The following is a 16,282-nucleotide window of genomic DNA, read 5'->3' on the forward strand; positions in this document are numbered from 1 at the left end:
TCAAATTGAATTGTTTCCGCACATCAAAGGAAGCAAAGTATAGAGCCTACAGAATGGGAGAAAATCTTTGCCAGTTACTCTTTAACAGGGGATTATATACAAAGAACTCAAAAAACTGAACACCAAAAAATAAAAATAACCACCCAATCAATAAGTTAGCAAATGAACTAAACAGACACTTCCCTGGAAAAATACAAATGCTCAAAATATAAGGAAAAAATGTTCAACATCTTTAGCAATCAAGGAAATGCAGGGCTGAGGTTATAGCTCAGTGTAGAAGGCTTGCCTCGCATGTGTGAGGCACTGGGTTGGATTCTCAGCACTGCATATAAATAAATAAATAAAAATTAAGGTCCTCAACAACTAAAAAAAAATTTTTTAATTAAGGAAATGAAAATCAAAACTGTGCTGAGATTTCATCTCACCACAGTTACAATGGCAATCATCAAGCACATCCTAGCAACAATTTTTTCACACCACAATATTTTCATTCTGTTGTTGGCATTTTTCATTCCTGTAAGGGCCGTCTCATCAGCTGTAAGCAGGCCTGGGTTCAATCTCTAGTACCGGGAGGCAGGAGGAGGGTGTGGGGGGGTACACACAACGACTTAAACTGGAATTCAGCAAAAAAAAAAAAAAAAAAAAAGCTGTGCAGCTGTCAGTACTTTCTAAAATCTCAAGGTAAATACTAATTTCACCTCTCTCACTGAGTAAATTTATAATTTAATATATTTAATATATTTTTAATTCCAACCTTCAATGTTTTTAAGCGTTTATTAAGCGGTAATTCATCCACTTCCAGAATAAAAACTTCTACTGCCATATATAGCTTCTGTTGTACTTCATTTCTTTTGGCAATCAAAACATTCCCTTCATTCTGGAGGAAGGAAAAGAAAAACCACCATTAATATATCGGGTGTTTTTCACGCATTTACCTACATGAAAAAAAAAGTGATTTCTAAAATTTAACATTACTTTCACCAAGCATAGTAGCATTTAAGACAAATACTTTTCTCCTTATCACCAAAGAGACAAAGAACATCTCTTCCCTTAATAAAAACATTTAAATTCAACAATCTTGCCCTGAGAATCTTTATTTTTTATTATGTCTGCAATGAAAGTTGTTAATAAAATTATACAAATTCCTATTAATTACACACTACCTTTCTTTTACTCCCAAACCATCCTCAATTCTTTCATCTAGTCATCTTTCAAGATTTAGTTAAACTTCACCGGAACAAAGCCTCCAATTTGCCCAAGAGGTTGTTTGTAAATTATGTACATAAAACATAACCAAGAGGGGCCTGAGGTTGTGGCTCAGCAGTAGAGTGCTCACCTAGCAAGTGTGAGACTCTGGGTTTGAGATCCTCAGCACCATATAAAAATAAAAACAAATAAAAATAAAGGCATTGTGTCCAACTACAACTAAAAAAATTTTTTAAAAAGATAACCAAGAACCCTATGCATTATCTCTATTGTAGTACTTACCATTTTATATTGAAACTATTAGTACATCCATCTAACACCAAAAAAGAAAGAGAAAAATTATGTCCTAAATATAAATATACATATATATATGTATGTATATATATCTCCAAATTACAGATAATGGCTATATATAGCCATTATCTATAATAATATCTGGAACATATACTTAAAAGCTTGAATTTCTAAATATTTTTTTCTTACATAAGCTCAGACTATTTTATAAACAAAAAGAAAACAACTTCAAGTAAAACTTCATCAAAAAATAAAATAGCAAACAAGGAATTAGGCAGTACATACATAACTAAAAGTAACAGTTGTAAGACCAAATTAAATACAAGATGGTTAACTTTGAGTGCAATTTTTATTACATATTTATTCAGTAATCTACTCTTCAGTTTACAAAATGAACCTTAAGTCCTGAAACATCAAAAGTAGTAAGAATAATTAACTGCTTTAAAAAAAAAAAGGACACATTTGCACTACTAGAACATTGTGTCTAAAAGTCAAATTAATCTTCTTTCCTCTCTGTCCTGAATTATTTTCCCATGCCCAAACCACAAAAACAAAATAAGACCATAAAAGCAGGTCTTTTTCATCTTACTATATGAAATTCATTAAGACGTATTTAAAAACTGACCTTGTGGTTTAAATGGAAAGAGAATAACTTTTCAGTCACACAAGCCCGGGTTCAAAATTCCGTATCAACATTTAGAACTACACAATCTTGACCAATTTCCTTAACTCTGGTGAAACTGTTTCCTCATTTATGTAATAGTAACAAAAATGACCATTTTAAAAATCAATATGAGGTGCTCATCTAGCATGCATGAGGCACGGTTCAATCCTCAGCACCACATAAAAATAAAATACAGATATTGTGGCCACCTACAACTAGAAAATAAATATTTAAAAAAAGAAAAGTTAGTGTGAAAGGGAAAATACTGGGGAATAATGATGGCCAAATTATATTGTTATATTGTATGCATGTACAAATACGTAACAACAAATCCCATCATTATATATATTTTATAATGCATAAATATAATATTTTTAAAAATTAAGATATGGAGGTTTATAATTACCTACAACATTGCCTATATTTTACAGAGATTCAAAAATTACTGATTTTGATATTTTTATTTCCATAGTAATAAATGACCCATTACCCAAATCCAATCCTTTCTCCAAACTAAACATTCCTGGCATTTCCAAAGGCCTAGTTATCCTGTTCACACTTTTTATTTAAAGCCAATTGGGTTGCCAATTGGTCAACCTAGGTATAAATAATGAGTAAGATGTTCAGAGTATAACCAGAGGCAGAAACAACCAATACTTAAGATGGAACAAGTCCAATGACAATAAAAAGCTCATAGGTGTTACAGACAGCTTTAATAGTTATGGGAAATATCTTTACAAGAAAAAAAGGTGTTCATTTTCATTCAATACAATAAACTAAAGAAAAGTGAAATAGGAAATAAACAGACTTGTACTTAAGCTAATAAAAAAATGCACATGAGGGCTGGGGCTGTAGCTCAGTGGTGGAGTGTTTGCCTAGCATGTGTGAGGCAGTGAGTTCAATCCTCAGCACCACATAAAAATAAACAAAATAAAGGCATTCTGCCCATCTACAACTACAAAAAAAATTTTAATTTACATGAAATATTTCAGTCTTCATACCTTCCCCACTCACAAACTACCTCTCAACACTAGATGGCTTAGATAGTATTTAATAACATGGAAGAATCTAAAACACTACTTATACTAGAAGACAAGATCCACAGGAGCATGTATGAAAGTTATCCTAGTTCACAAGGCTCCTATGAGTCCCTCAAAAGTTCATAATTATTATAATAACTCCACAAGTTGAGCTTCCCAGAGTCCCTTGAAAGACACACCCAAATGCAATAATCCCCATCAACAATCTGTAGTTGAGGCTGGCTACTGGCATACTCCTATAATCCCAGCCTCAGAGGTGGCTAAGGCAGGAGGATCACAAGTTCAAGGCAAAACTTCAGCAACTTAGTGAAATCCTAAACAATTTAAGGAGACTATGGCGTTGGAGAAGATAATGCTAAGTGAAGTTAGCCAATCTCAAAAAATCAAATGCCAAATGTTTTCTCTGATATAAGGAGGCTGACTCACAGTGGGGTAGGGAGGGGGAGCTTGGGAAGTATAGACCAACTCTAGATAGGGTGGAAGGGTGGGAGGGAAAGGGATGGGGCAGGGGGTTAGCAAGGATGGTGGAATGTGATGGATATCATCACCCAAAGTACATGTATGAAGACACGAATTGGTGTCAACATACTTTATATACAACCAGAGATATGAAAAACTGTGCTGTATATATGTAATAAGAAGAAAACAATTTAGCAAGATTGTTTCTCAAAATGAAAATTTAAAGACTGGCAATGTAGCTCAGTAGTAAAGCATTCCTTAGTCCAATCTCCAGTATCAAAGGATAAAAAACAAAAAGAATTTGTAGTTGATAATCGTTCCTAGTCCAGATACAATCAGGACTTACAGTTACTATAGATAATTTTGTCCAGTAATACAGGTGAACTATTTTATCAGATTTCCAAGAGAACAGAGAAGAGTTAATCTTCTATTAACCATTTATCTACAATCACCAATTATCTTTCTTATAAGGCAATACTTTTGTAGCATTTTCACATTAACCATTTGATTATATAAATAAAGTATGTATTTAAAATGTGAATAAAGCATTTAGTTTATGCAAATATTGCAATAGCCGCCGTCCATCTCTGCTTTCTCAAAAGATAGTATGCCTTCATGTTCAACTGATTAAAAAATATAAAAGAGAAAAATTCTCAACCCACCACATTATAACAACTTTGGATCTTCTCCTGAGCCAGACTGTATTCTGCCCAAATTTTCTCTAATTCATTCAAAGAAGCTAGAGTAGTAATGCACCCTTCATCCAACACTTGTATAGCATCTGAAAGGTCATTTCCAAAACGAACACTGATGTTGACACGCCTATTTTTTTAAAACAGCAAAAAAGATCAGATCAAGAAGTCAGAAAATTAGCATATGAAAAACTTACATATTACTGGTCTAAAAGTTACTATTACCATTACTGGCTATAAAGAGATACATTTTAAAACACTATATAAAATAACATATAACTTTAATAAAAACTTGATTTTTAAAATTGGAGGAAAATAAATTTTTAAAAAACATGATATAAAAAGATACCTTCAAACATCTGAAGATTTAAACAATATCAAATGTCTTTTTTAAAATTTTTTTTATTTGTTATTTTTAGATATACATGACAATAGAGGGTATTTTGATATATTACACATACACAGAGTATAACTGATTCTAGTTAGGATCCATTCTTGTGATTGTACATGATGTGAAGTTTCACTGGTGGTATATTCACAAATGTCAAATGAACTTTGAATTTCTGAACTATAATCATATTTGTAAGAACTTCTCTGAAAATTTTAGACACAATCTTGTTTAGCAAAACTAGGATAGTCCTGGTACCCTTACAAACAGACTAGCATTTGAAGAGTTAAAAAATACAACCTCAAAAAAAAAATACAATCTCCAAAAAAAGAAAAGAGAGGCAGGCTAATTAGAAAAACTAACAAGATCCATTCACTTTTTTTTCCCTAGCTTCCAAGCAGACTGCCACCATTCTAATAGGACACTGTTCCCTCAAACATAGATTTAAGCATATTGTCATTTTGGCCCAAAATCTTGTCTTAAGCTTTGTCAGAATGGCCACTTGGTTTTTGGTAGTGTATCAAAAATTCATTAGGCTCTAAAGGGACCAAGTTGCTCAAACTTTTAAAAGACACACCACATGCCAACTGACAGATTTATACTGAAAAAAAAAAAGAAAATTTCATTGAAGGGGAGAAAACTAACAAAATATTTATTCAGGGAAACATCTCAGGGTATCAAAGTGCAGAAGAAAGTGAATTACTGGTTTTAAGTACAGTGTACAGGATGAAAAGAGTCTGTGTCAAGAACTATTTTATTCAAACTGACAATTTAACAACCTTAACGAACAATAATGCAACACTCTTGTTAAGATAAAATACCTACTGTTATGGTTTAGATATGAGGGAGTCCCCCAAAAGCTCCTGTGTGAGACAATGCATGAAAGTTCAGAGTGAAATGAACTTTCACTTAACCTAACGAGTGTATTAATCCTCCATAATAGGGATTAACTGGATGATAATTACAGGCAAGTAGGGTGTGGCTAGAGGAGATGGGTTATGGAGTCAGGGGTGTCTTTGGGATACAGATTTCATCCTTGGAGAGTGGAGTTTGCTCTCTCTGCTTCCTGGTACCATGCTCCCAGTTGCTTTCCTCCACCTCACTTTTCCACCATGAACTTCTGCCTAACCTCAGAACAAGGGGAACAAAGTCAGCCATCTGTGAACTGAGACCTCTGAAATTATGAGCCCCAAATAAACTTTTCCTTCTCTAAAACTGTTCTTGTCAAGGCTTTTTGTCACAGCAGCAAAAAAGCTGACTAAAATACTTACATAATTCTATTTTTTTTAATATTTACTTTTTAGTTGTAGTTAGACACAGTAACTTTGTTTTATTTATTTTTATGTGGTATTAAAGATGGAACCCAGGGCCTTGAATATGCTAAATAAGCCCCCATAAATCTATTTTTATTAATCTATATTTATTATACATTTTATTTCCTCCCAGAATACTAATTAAAAAACAACAACTTGTTTCTACTTAAGGAAAAAAAAGCCACGAATCAAATGAACCAAAAAAACTATTAAAACACTGCTTTTGTAGCAGAAAGGAGGCAATTGGGATTAACAAAGCATAAAAACTATACCTGGAACATAAAAAGAAATCTAAAGGAGACACTCTAGGATGCTGCCAATTGCTGGCATCATGAAGCAGTGCCAAAAACCTACATAATTTTAATGCAGACTTTTAAGAAATACTGAATAAACTCAACATAAGATTTGTGAACTCATTTCTTCCAACTCTATGAAGATCACTTTGTAAATAATATATTTTTTTAATTAGAGCACAGTGAAGTAATTTAGATTCCTGAAGCCTTTAGTTTCAGTATTCTCAAAAATAAATAAATAAATAAAAATAACCCAAGCAAAACAATGACATGGTAGTTTTCCATCAAACTACCTCTTAGAAGTTGTGTTTGAGGATTTTGCTGGGTTGGTTAGTTTTCTGTCTTCTTTTTAATGCTGGGAATTGAACCAAGGGTGCTTAACCATTGAGCCACATTCCCAGCCCTTTTTTCTTACTTTTTGAGACAGGGTCTTGCTAAGGCTGGCTTTGAATTTACAATTCTCCTGCCTCAGCCTCCCAAACTACTGGGATTAAAGGTTTGTGACACCTGTCTTTTGTTTTTTTAATTTCACTCTCAGAGGTGGCCTTGGGACACTAAAGTTTCAAGTAGTGACAATAGAAAACTAACAACAAAGACTAAAAATTACTCTCAGGAATAACTATTTTTAGTTTCTCTTTAAAGTCATAAAAATACAAACATTAAATTTCAAACCAAAATAGTAGGCATTTTTAAAATCCCATTTAATTGGTAATTATTTTAAATTATCCTTCCTTCTCAAAAAATATGCTTTTACATACCTAATTTCTTTCAATTTTTCCACCTTAGCTGCTAGATTTTTCATTCTGGTACCTACACGAGTCTTTAGAGTACTTTCTAAATGTTTAGTCAAATCCAGGGTAGCTGCTTTCTCTTGCTGAAACAAAGAACACACACATGCTAGTGAAACTCAAATAGGAAACTGTATTTCTGCCATTATTTAAATGATTTTTTTCAGGTGTAATTTAAAGTTAAATAATGTTTGTGTCAAAATGAGTTGAATTGCTGAGCACCCAGCTGGTGTCAGAGAATTGGACCACTGATCCTAGAACAACACATTAACATTTGAAAACCACAGTTACTCTTTTTTTTAATATTTTTTTTTTAGTATAGAGGGACACAATACCTTTATTTTATTTATTTTTATGTGGTGCTCAGGATTGAACCCAGTGCCTCACACTGTGAGGCAAGCGCTCTGCTACTGAGCCACAATCCCAGCCTCACACAGCTATTCTTGGGAGATTTCGAGGGAGAATGAACCTGAAACTGAGCCTAACTTGAAGCCTAACTACCATAAAAAGGAAATATATAAAGAAATCAGAAGTGCAGATTAAGTAATTCAAGAGATACACCAACCAAAATGCAATATATAGGCCTAACTAGAGGGAATTCAGACTGGAAGAAATGAATCTGTAAAAGGACTTTCATGGAGCAAGATAAAAAAATCAGAACATTGTCTGAATTTTAAATTATATTAAGCAAGTACTACTTGGTTTCAGTATGAATAGTATTATGGTATGATCTGGTTGTTTTTGTTTGGGGGGTTTTGTTTGGGGCTGGAAGTTAAACCCAGAGTTAAACTTCTAAGCATGCACTCAATGAGCTACACCAGCACCAAGTCCTTTTTTTATTATTATTATTATTATTAGTTGTAGTTGGACACTAGATGTTGATGGACCTTTATCTTAATTTATTTTTATGTGGTGCTGAGTATGGAACCCAGCGCCCCACACATGCCAGGAAGGCACTCTACTGCTAAGCCACAAGCCCTGCCCCACCCATTCTTTTTGAAGTCCTTTCCTATTAGCATTGTATGCATACTAAACAATATGAAATTCTACAAATGAGATTTGTTTTAAAATAATACACAAAGGACAGATTTAACTAAGACTAGACCACCCATGATCATAAAAACTGATATTGAGAACATGAGGATTAATTATTTAAACTTTCTCCTTCTGGAATGTTTAAATTTTCCATAGCTAAGTGTTTTTTAGTTTTTTGGGGGGTTACCACGAATTGAACTCAGGGACACTCACCCACTGAGCCACATCCCAAGCCCTATTTTGCATTTTATTGAAGGACTCTCACTGAGTTCCTTAGCACCTTGCTTTTGCTAAGGCTGGCTTTCAACTGGTGATCCTCCTGCCACAGCCTCCTGAGACGCTGGGATTACAAGTACGCTCCCAGCTAGCTAAAAGTTCTTTAAAGAACATAAAAGGGTGTGGTGGCACACATCTATAATTCCAACAACTGAGGAGGCTGAAGCAGGAGGATTGCAAGTTCAAACGCAGCCTCAACAACTTGGCTAGACCCTTGAAAAATGAGTGAGATTTCATCTCAAAATAATTTTTTTTAAAAAAGGTCTAGGGGGCTGAAATTGTAGCACAATCGTAAAGCACTTGCCTACCACATGTGAGGCACTGGGTTCAATCCTCACTACCACATTTAAAAAAAATTAATATATAAGTGTATTGTGTCCATGTACAACTGAAAATGTTTTAAAAAATAAAAATAAAAAGGTCTGGGGATGCAGCTCAACAGTTAAGTGCCCCTGAGATCAATCCCTGGCAACTCCCCCCCCCAAAAAATAACATAAAATATAAATGAGAAATTCAATTTCAAACATCCAATGAAATCCACACATTATTAATTTAAAATGTAAGAAAAATTTTTCATCTATAAACAGATATAAGGAAAGGAGAAAATAAATTGGGGAGTGGAAAAAAGAGTTCCCTTCTGTAAGAGCAAATCAATGTACACATTTCTTGGTTGAACATTCTTTACAATTTAAGCTATTAAACATACCTGCAGCTCCTGGGAAATCTGTTCTACTTTCAATTCTAATGCCTTATAACTTTCCAGAAGAGCCTCCTTCTCTGTCTTTAGTTTTTCATTCTCTTCAATCAGTTTCTGGTCCTGCTTAATTTTTGCCAGGCTGACATTAGACCCTAAATTAAAGTCACCAACAGCCAAACTTTCCCTATTAAAAACAAATACATTCATTTTTAAAGATATACCGTATAAGGCTGACAATGTTCACAAATCAAAATTACCTTGGATTTTTATAATTGTAGAGTTAGCTTTGGAAACTAAAATCCTTATCTCATTCAACATTTAAAATTTTTAATGTAATGCAAATTAGATTTTACAACTGAGTCATGATTCAAAAACAGTACCTCCAACTATCCTATATTCCAGATTCCTCATTAGCACAATCAACTGAAAAAACAAAGTAAATCACATTTCTCACAAATCTTTCTCACAATTGTGTCCCCGCCCTATTTGATAATTCAGTTCCTAAAACACTTGTAAGATCCCATCAAATAGCTATATCACCCAAAACCTGCCATTAAGGTTTGGCTCACAATGCAGATATTTGAAATATATAAATATCAAATCTTAGTTTTTTGCTTCAAGTTGATGATTCAAAATTACCTAAAAAAGGAAATCCTAAATATATGTTTAAGTTGGCAGATATACGCCAATTCCCTTCATCTGCTTATTAACATTGTGCATTGTGATATAATGAAATATCACAGTGAACCCCATAAATATGTACAATTACTGTTTTATTAATTTAAAATACTTTTTAAAAATTGAATTCCTTTTGGAATAATCAAATTCCATCATAATAAGTTTTCATAGGAAGAACAAAGAAACTCATTCAAATATTATTATAGCTTTAGGAAAAAAACACCAAATCTTTTCTTTCTTTCTCTTCTTTCTTTCCCCACCACCCACCATCCGAGCCCCACTCTTCTCCCACAACATATACACTGGAGAATGAGCCCAGGGCCTCATGCAATGCTAGTTCAGGCTCTACTAGAGTAGAGCTATACCCCTAGATACAACTCCAACTATTATTTGAAACTTGGCTTTGCATCAATAATTCCCACTTAGGGGTAGATTTTTATTTTTGATAAAAGCATTCAAAAGAGTTGGCATGAAAATTGGTACGTGAATTTTCAAAAATCCAGGAATTATTTTTCTTTCAAATCCCTCTGAATGAAAACATTCTGTTAAAGAAGAGAGCAGGTATTTGAGAAAAATATAAATTACCAAAACTGCTCCTCAAAAATCACTGACATAGTGAAGGATTCCAAAAGCATGAGCATTAACTTCTACAAGGGCCACTACCATAAATTTGAACTTAGTTAAAACTAAAAACCCCACCACACTCTTACTTTGGAAATGTCACAGGATTTCCCGCATCATTTTCATTCTTCAGATCAAGAGTCAGCCTTCCATTTAAACGTCCCTTTGGCCTACTGAAGGTTGACTGATTTGATCTGTGCCCCCACAAGGGAATGGGGTTCTTGAGATTCCTCAGAGCAAGTTGACTAGGATCCGATTTTTTTTCCTCACAGGCATTAGGGCTGGAAGAGAGTTTGCATTTTTCTGCAAATCCTTTCTTAGCCACCTCTTCCCCTATATCAACACTGCCATACTCAGCCTGAGCAATAACTGTTCCATCTTGATAGGTTGCTTTAATTCTCATTTTTATTTCCTTTTCAAAAATCAAGCTCCCCAAAAAGGTTCTGCCCTAAGAAAGACAAGAAAGAAGACATAAACCAGCTACATCACATTTCTCTTCACTTTTCTTTCTACCCTTTTTTTTTTTTAAGGTATGTTTCTTCATTCTAGAATCTCTATGTAAAGTATCTTATCTTGTTGTTGGCTACATGCAAATATATTTCCGCATGTGTATGAATGTATTCCAGTAACATAGTTGCTAAAAACCCATAAATAAAGCTAATACCTGTATAAGCAGCCATGTTTATAAATTTTGAAATGTATACTAATTAAATATGTAGAATAATTTTTGAACCCAACAGAATAACAACTCTGGCCCCCATATAAATATAATGGTATCCTTATATCTTCCCAGAAGATCTAAAATCTGCATACTACAGTGATACAACCATGTTGATGTTTACAGCAGCATGATTTACAAGAGCTAAATTATGGAATCAACCCAGATACCTGTCAACAGATGAATTGATTAAGAAATGGTGACACACACACATTAATGGAGTTCTACTCAGCCACAAAAATTAATGAAATTATGGCATTTGCCAGAAAATGTATGGAAATGGAGAATATCACATTAAGTGAAATAAGTCAAACTCAGAAACTAAATGAGTGCTTTCTCTCATAGGCAGAAGCTAGAGTAAAATAAAAGAGGAGAAAAGGACAGGATAACATAATGATAAAGGGAAGATAAGTAATGTAAAAGAAGGAGCTCAAAAGGCACAGTGGAAGAATGGGTAAGGGAAGACAATGTAAAATGAATTCTTTAAAAATCAAATTATGTGCATATATAAATATACAACAGGGAACTTCACCTTTATGCATAGGTAGAAAAAACCAATTAAATATAAATTAACAAAAGGAAATCTAGTAGCATAGAGAACGGAGAATGGGCAAAGGGAGGGAGGACAGGAAGGACAAAAGAGAAGGAAAGGGAAAGAGCATAAATTAAAATCAAATTCCATACATGTATGAGTTTGTCAGGATGAACCCAACTACTATGTATAACTATAAAGCTCTAATAAATAAATAATAATGGTGTCCTAAAATGAATTTCTGGTATTTAAAAAAGATATCCAATTTCAACAAAATTTAACAGTTTTAAAGAAGGAGTCAGGTATTTCAACAAAACAGTTTTAAAGCCAGAGTCAGGTACTGTGGTTTTAAAGTAACAGGAGTTAAAAAACCAGAAACTCAAAGCACAAAAACATCAGCAAATTCTTTTAAAAATCAACGAAGTAAAATTATGGAATGTGCAATGCTAGAAATTTCTATACTCATACTTTCTTAAAAAAATTTTAAGGAGGCCACAGCAGTACGAGAAGGTACATGAAAAGTGAGGTGCTGGGGCTGGGGTTGTGGTTTGGTGGGAGAACACTTGTGTAGCATATATGAGGCAATGGTTCCAACCTCAGCACCACAAAAAAATAAAGGTATTGTGTCCACCTACAACTATAATAAAAATTTGTTTTAAAAAAAAGTGAGATACTTGCTATTAATTATTAACTATTACTCCACTACAAATATATCTAAAACATATTTGAGAATGAAAGATATGGAAACAACCTAAATAAGAATTTTCCTACTCTTCAATAAAATTGTAATTTTTTTAAAAATTACTTTTATATGATCTAATTACTTTTAATTTCTAAAATTTCTCTAAGCTCCTTTCCTGATTTTTACCCTACACTATAAATGCAATGAACAATTTTTTTCAGAATCTGTAAAACAAATTTAACATAGAGAACGGAGAATGGGCAAAGGGAGGGAGAACAGGAAGGCCAAAAGAGAAGGAAAGGGAAGGAGCAACAAAATTGGTGGGTACTGCGTAAGGTTACTGGTTCCTTAGGGATATAATTAAATCTGATGATCCATATCTTACAAGAAAGAGCTTTATTTTTAGCTATATTCCCACTAGATAAATATCAAAAACAATATAATTTATGGAAATAGAGCAAACTAAATAAGAAATCATATCAATAATACTCAGAAAAATAAAAATGCAGAGATCAAACTAAAAAAATTGAAACTAAACTAGCCAGATTTTAAAAAGAAAAACTTCAAAATCCAAAAAACTTAGTAACACTGGTAAGGATTAAATATTTTCTACTTATTTTAACTAAACAGCAATATAGAGGGTAGAAAGTGAGACCTATAAAAGGGATTCTTAACTTTTCTTGTGCCATGGGCTCTTTTATCAGTCTTACTAAAATTGTTTGGACCCCTTTATCAGAATAATGTTTGTAAATGCATGAAATATGTAGCATCACAAATAAAAATATTTCACTGAGATATAATTTAACACCATGTTAAAAAAAACCCTGGGTCTAGAAGAATTTCTATGAGGGAATAGAGGAGATTCAAACTGTTTTTGTATTTAAGGATCACCAACCATCCTTATAAAAAAAAAAAAAGTTTTAGCCCACAAGCCAAAATGAAAAAGTATTAAGGTTAACAAAATCATGGTTATAAATGTCTCAAAGCATGAAATTTAGAAATATACAAATTATATCAAGAGGCCTGAATTCACCAAGAATACCACTGTAAATAACAAATATGGTTCAGAAAGCATTGCCAATCAAATGAGATGAAGCAAGCAAAGACAACTCAAAATGTAATTCACTAAAATACATCATCTTAAGATTTTGATCAATTGGATAGTTTTCTATTAACATCTTACCTACAAAAACCTTTGTTTTCCAACCATTATTGCCAAAAGCTTATCTAAAATTCAAGTATATGCGAGTTAGAGTGGGGCATGCCTATAATCCTAGCAACTCAGAAGGCTGAGGCAGGAGGATTCCAAGTATGAGACCAATCTCAGAATTTAGCAAGGCCCTAAGCAACTTAGCAAGAAGAACTTGTCTCACCATACATAAATAAAAAGGGTTAGGGATATAACTCAGTGGAAAATGCCCCTAGGTTCAATTCCCAGTAACAAAATAATATTCAAATAAAATTTCTACCCCTAGGAAGTGTTTGAAAATTATGGCTAGAATATGTAGAATTCTTAATCTATCAAGAATTTGGGGGGGGGGATTCTCTGCTTCCTGGTTCCATGTTCTGAGATGCTTCCTGTATACCACACTCTTCCACTATGATATACTTCCTCTCTTCAGATCCAGAGCAGCAGAATTGGCCATATATAAACTGAGACTTCTGAATCCATTTCAGCACACATTCAAGAATATAAAATGGAGTAGGGCAATATGACTAATGACTGTAACCCCAGCAACTCTGCAAACTGATGCTAGGAAAACTGATATCCATCCCTATGTGGATGAATGAAACTAGATCCCAATCTCTCACCCTACATAAAAGTTATTTGAAATTGATCAAAGAATTAGATTAGAAATTTTCCAACTGCTAGAGAAAATATAGGGCAGCAGTTTATCATATAGTTATAAGCAACACTTCTTCAACAGGACTCCTACAGCTCAAGAAATAATACCACGAATTCATGAACAGGATGGTATCAAACTGAAAAGTTTCTACACAACAAAGGAAACAAGAGTGTGAAGACATAACATACAGAAAATCTTCACTTGTTACTCTGCTGACAGAAGATTATTATCCAGAGAATATAAAGAACTCAAAAAACTAACCACCAAAAATCAATAACCCTATCAATAAATATGCAAATAAACTAAACAGATACTTCTCAAAAGAAGAAATATATATAGCTAACAAATAAACAAAAATAATATGTTCAACAACTTTAGCAATTAGGGAAATACAAATCAAAACTACACTGAGGGCTGGAGCTATGGCTCAGCAGTAGTACACTTGCCTGACATATGTGAGGCACTGGGTTCAATTCTCAGCACCATATATAAATAAATAAAATAAAGGTCTATCAACAACTAAAAAAAAATATTTTTAAAAAAATCACACTGAGATATCTCATTCCAGTTAGAACTGCAGCCATTAAGAATACAAATATTGAAGGATTCCAACATGGCGGCGGGCGCGGAGAGATCAAGTCTCTGACCTCTTCAGCTGTGCAGGCATAGGGAGTCGTAAACAGCCTAATTCTGTTTGCTGAGGATCACTAGGCAATGCTGAGCTGACGTGGATCTGGAACGAGCAGTCTGGGCCTCTCAGAACACACACTGAACCTGGATCGGCTGAATTCAAGCTCCCGTTCGCCTGCTTCCCTCAGACAAACAGCTGTGACTCAGCACTAATCCATCCGGCTGAAACAACCGGTCAGCCCTTCTGATCCTACGGAGGTAAATGCCAACCGAGCCTTCATAGGTAGTGGCCACAGGTGTGAAACGGGGCTTGGGAGAGACAGTAAGGACCCACCCATTGCATTGGTCACCCGGCAAAGGGAAACGATCTGTCGCCATTTGCAAGAGATACCACCATGGCAGACAACTGACGTCATCAGACTGCGGCGGAGGAGATAACTTCATTGAAACCTGCGGCTACAGGTGTGTAATTCGCTAGCCTTCCCTCTCCACACATCGGGGAAACCTTAAGGGCCAATCTCAGCTCTCCTGTAAGGGCCTCTCCCAGCTCTCCCGTGAGCACGGTAGCCAGACCGAGGGAATTAGAGGTGGCGCGGGACCCGCCGGCGCGGGACTACCGCTCCCACCAGTGCAGACAGCTGAGGTCTCTTGCACCAGCTACCGAGGGTGTGGCTACCGGAGGGGCAGTAAAATTCGCTGAGGATTCTCAGCCCCAAGCTCTACAAACTTAGGGTCTGAGGGAATGGCAAACTGGAAGAGTGTGCCCAGTCATTCATGACAACAGGGCTCCCGGGAGCAGCAGACCTGGTGTGTACCCAGTATTGTGGTGAGCAGCACCCGTGAGAGGGGCCTGGCTAGAGGAAAAGTGGGGAAGTGACTAGACACAAGAGGACGCCCTAGGCACCCAGGATTGGAGACTCGCCCAGTCTGGGAGGAGGAGCTGCTGCACAGTGATTGGTTTCCGCGTATTGATAGGAGAAACTTGGCCTGGTGGTCACAGCGCCACCTACTGGAAGAGAAGTTAATCAAACTCTAAGACTGCATTTATTAGTTTTTTTTTGTTGTTGTTGTTGTTGTTTTTGTTGTTGTTATTGTTGTTGCTGTTGTTGTTGTTTTAATTTTGATTTGGGGTTTTCTTTCAGTTTCATTTTTCTTTCTTGTTTTTTTAATTTTTTTTTTTTTTTTTTTTTTACAATTTTTTTTTTAAATTTTTTTTTTCTTCCAATTTTAATTTTTTTTTTATTATTTAAAAAATTTTTTTTCTTTTTTTATTTCCTATTTTTTTTCTTCTTTTGTCTTTTCATTTCTTTTCAATGATCTTATCCCCCCTTCCTTGAATTCTACCTGCTTACTCTCATTCTCTTTAGTGACTTTTTCCATTCCCTTCTAATACCTTTCCTCCCAAGCATCAAATAAATTTATAGGAGTA

General features: G+C 34.6%; 1 protein-coding gene across 1 annotated transcript in view; it reads right to left on the reverse strand.

Moving 5' to 3' along the window:
- The window catches only part of Stk31 (serine/threonine kinase 31), an 81,994-nt gene that overhangs the window by 43,111 nt on the left and 22,601 nt on the right, over positions 1–16,282 (reverse strand). Inside the window, exons 7-11 of the mRNA XM_005319117.3 lie at positions 10,534–10,892; positions 9,155–9,329; positions 7,108–7,223; positions 4,326–4,485; positions 755–877 (exon numbers count right to left, since the gene is read on the reverse strand). Coding sequence (XP_005319174.2) covers positions 755–877; positions 4,326–4,485; positions 7,108–7,223; positions 9,155–9,329; positions 10,534–10,892 — 933 coding nt within the window. The remainder of the gene's footprint in view (positions 1–754; positions 878–4,325; positions 4,486–7,107; positions 7,224–9,154; positions 9,330–10,533; positions 10,893–16,282) is intronic.

Source organism: Ictidomys tridecemlineatus, chromosome 2, assembly GCF_052094955.1.
Source record: "Ictidomys tridecemlineatus isolate mIctTri1 chromosome 2, mIctTri1.hap1, whole genome shotgun sequence".
Lineage (NCBI taxonomy): Eukaryota > Metazoa > Chordata > Mammalia > Rodentia > Sciuridae > Ictidomys > Ictidomys tridecemlineatus.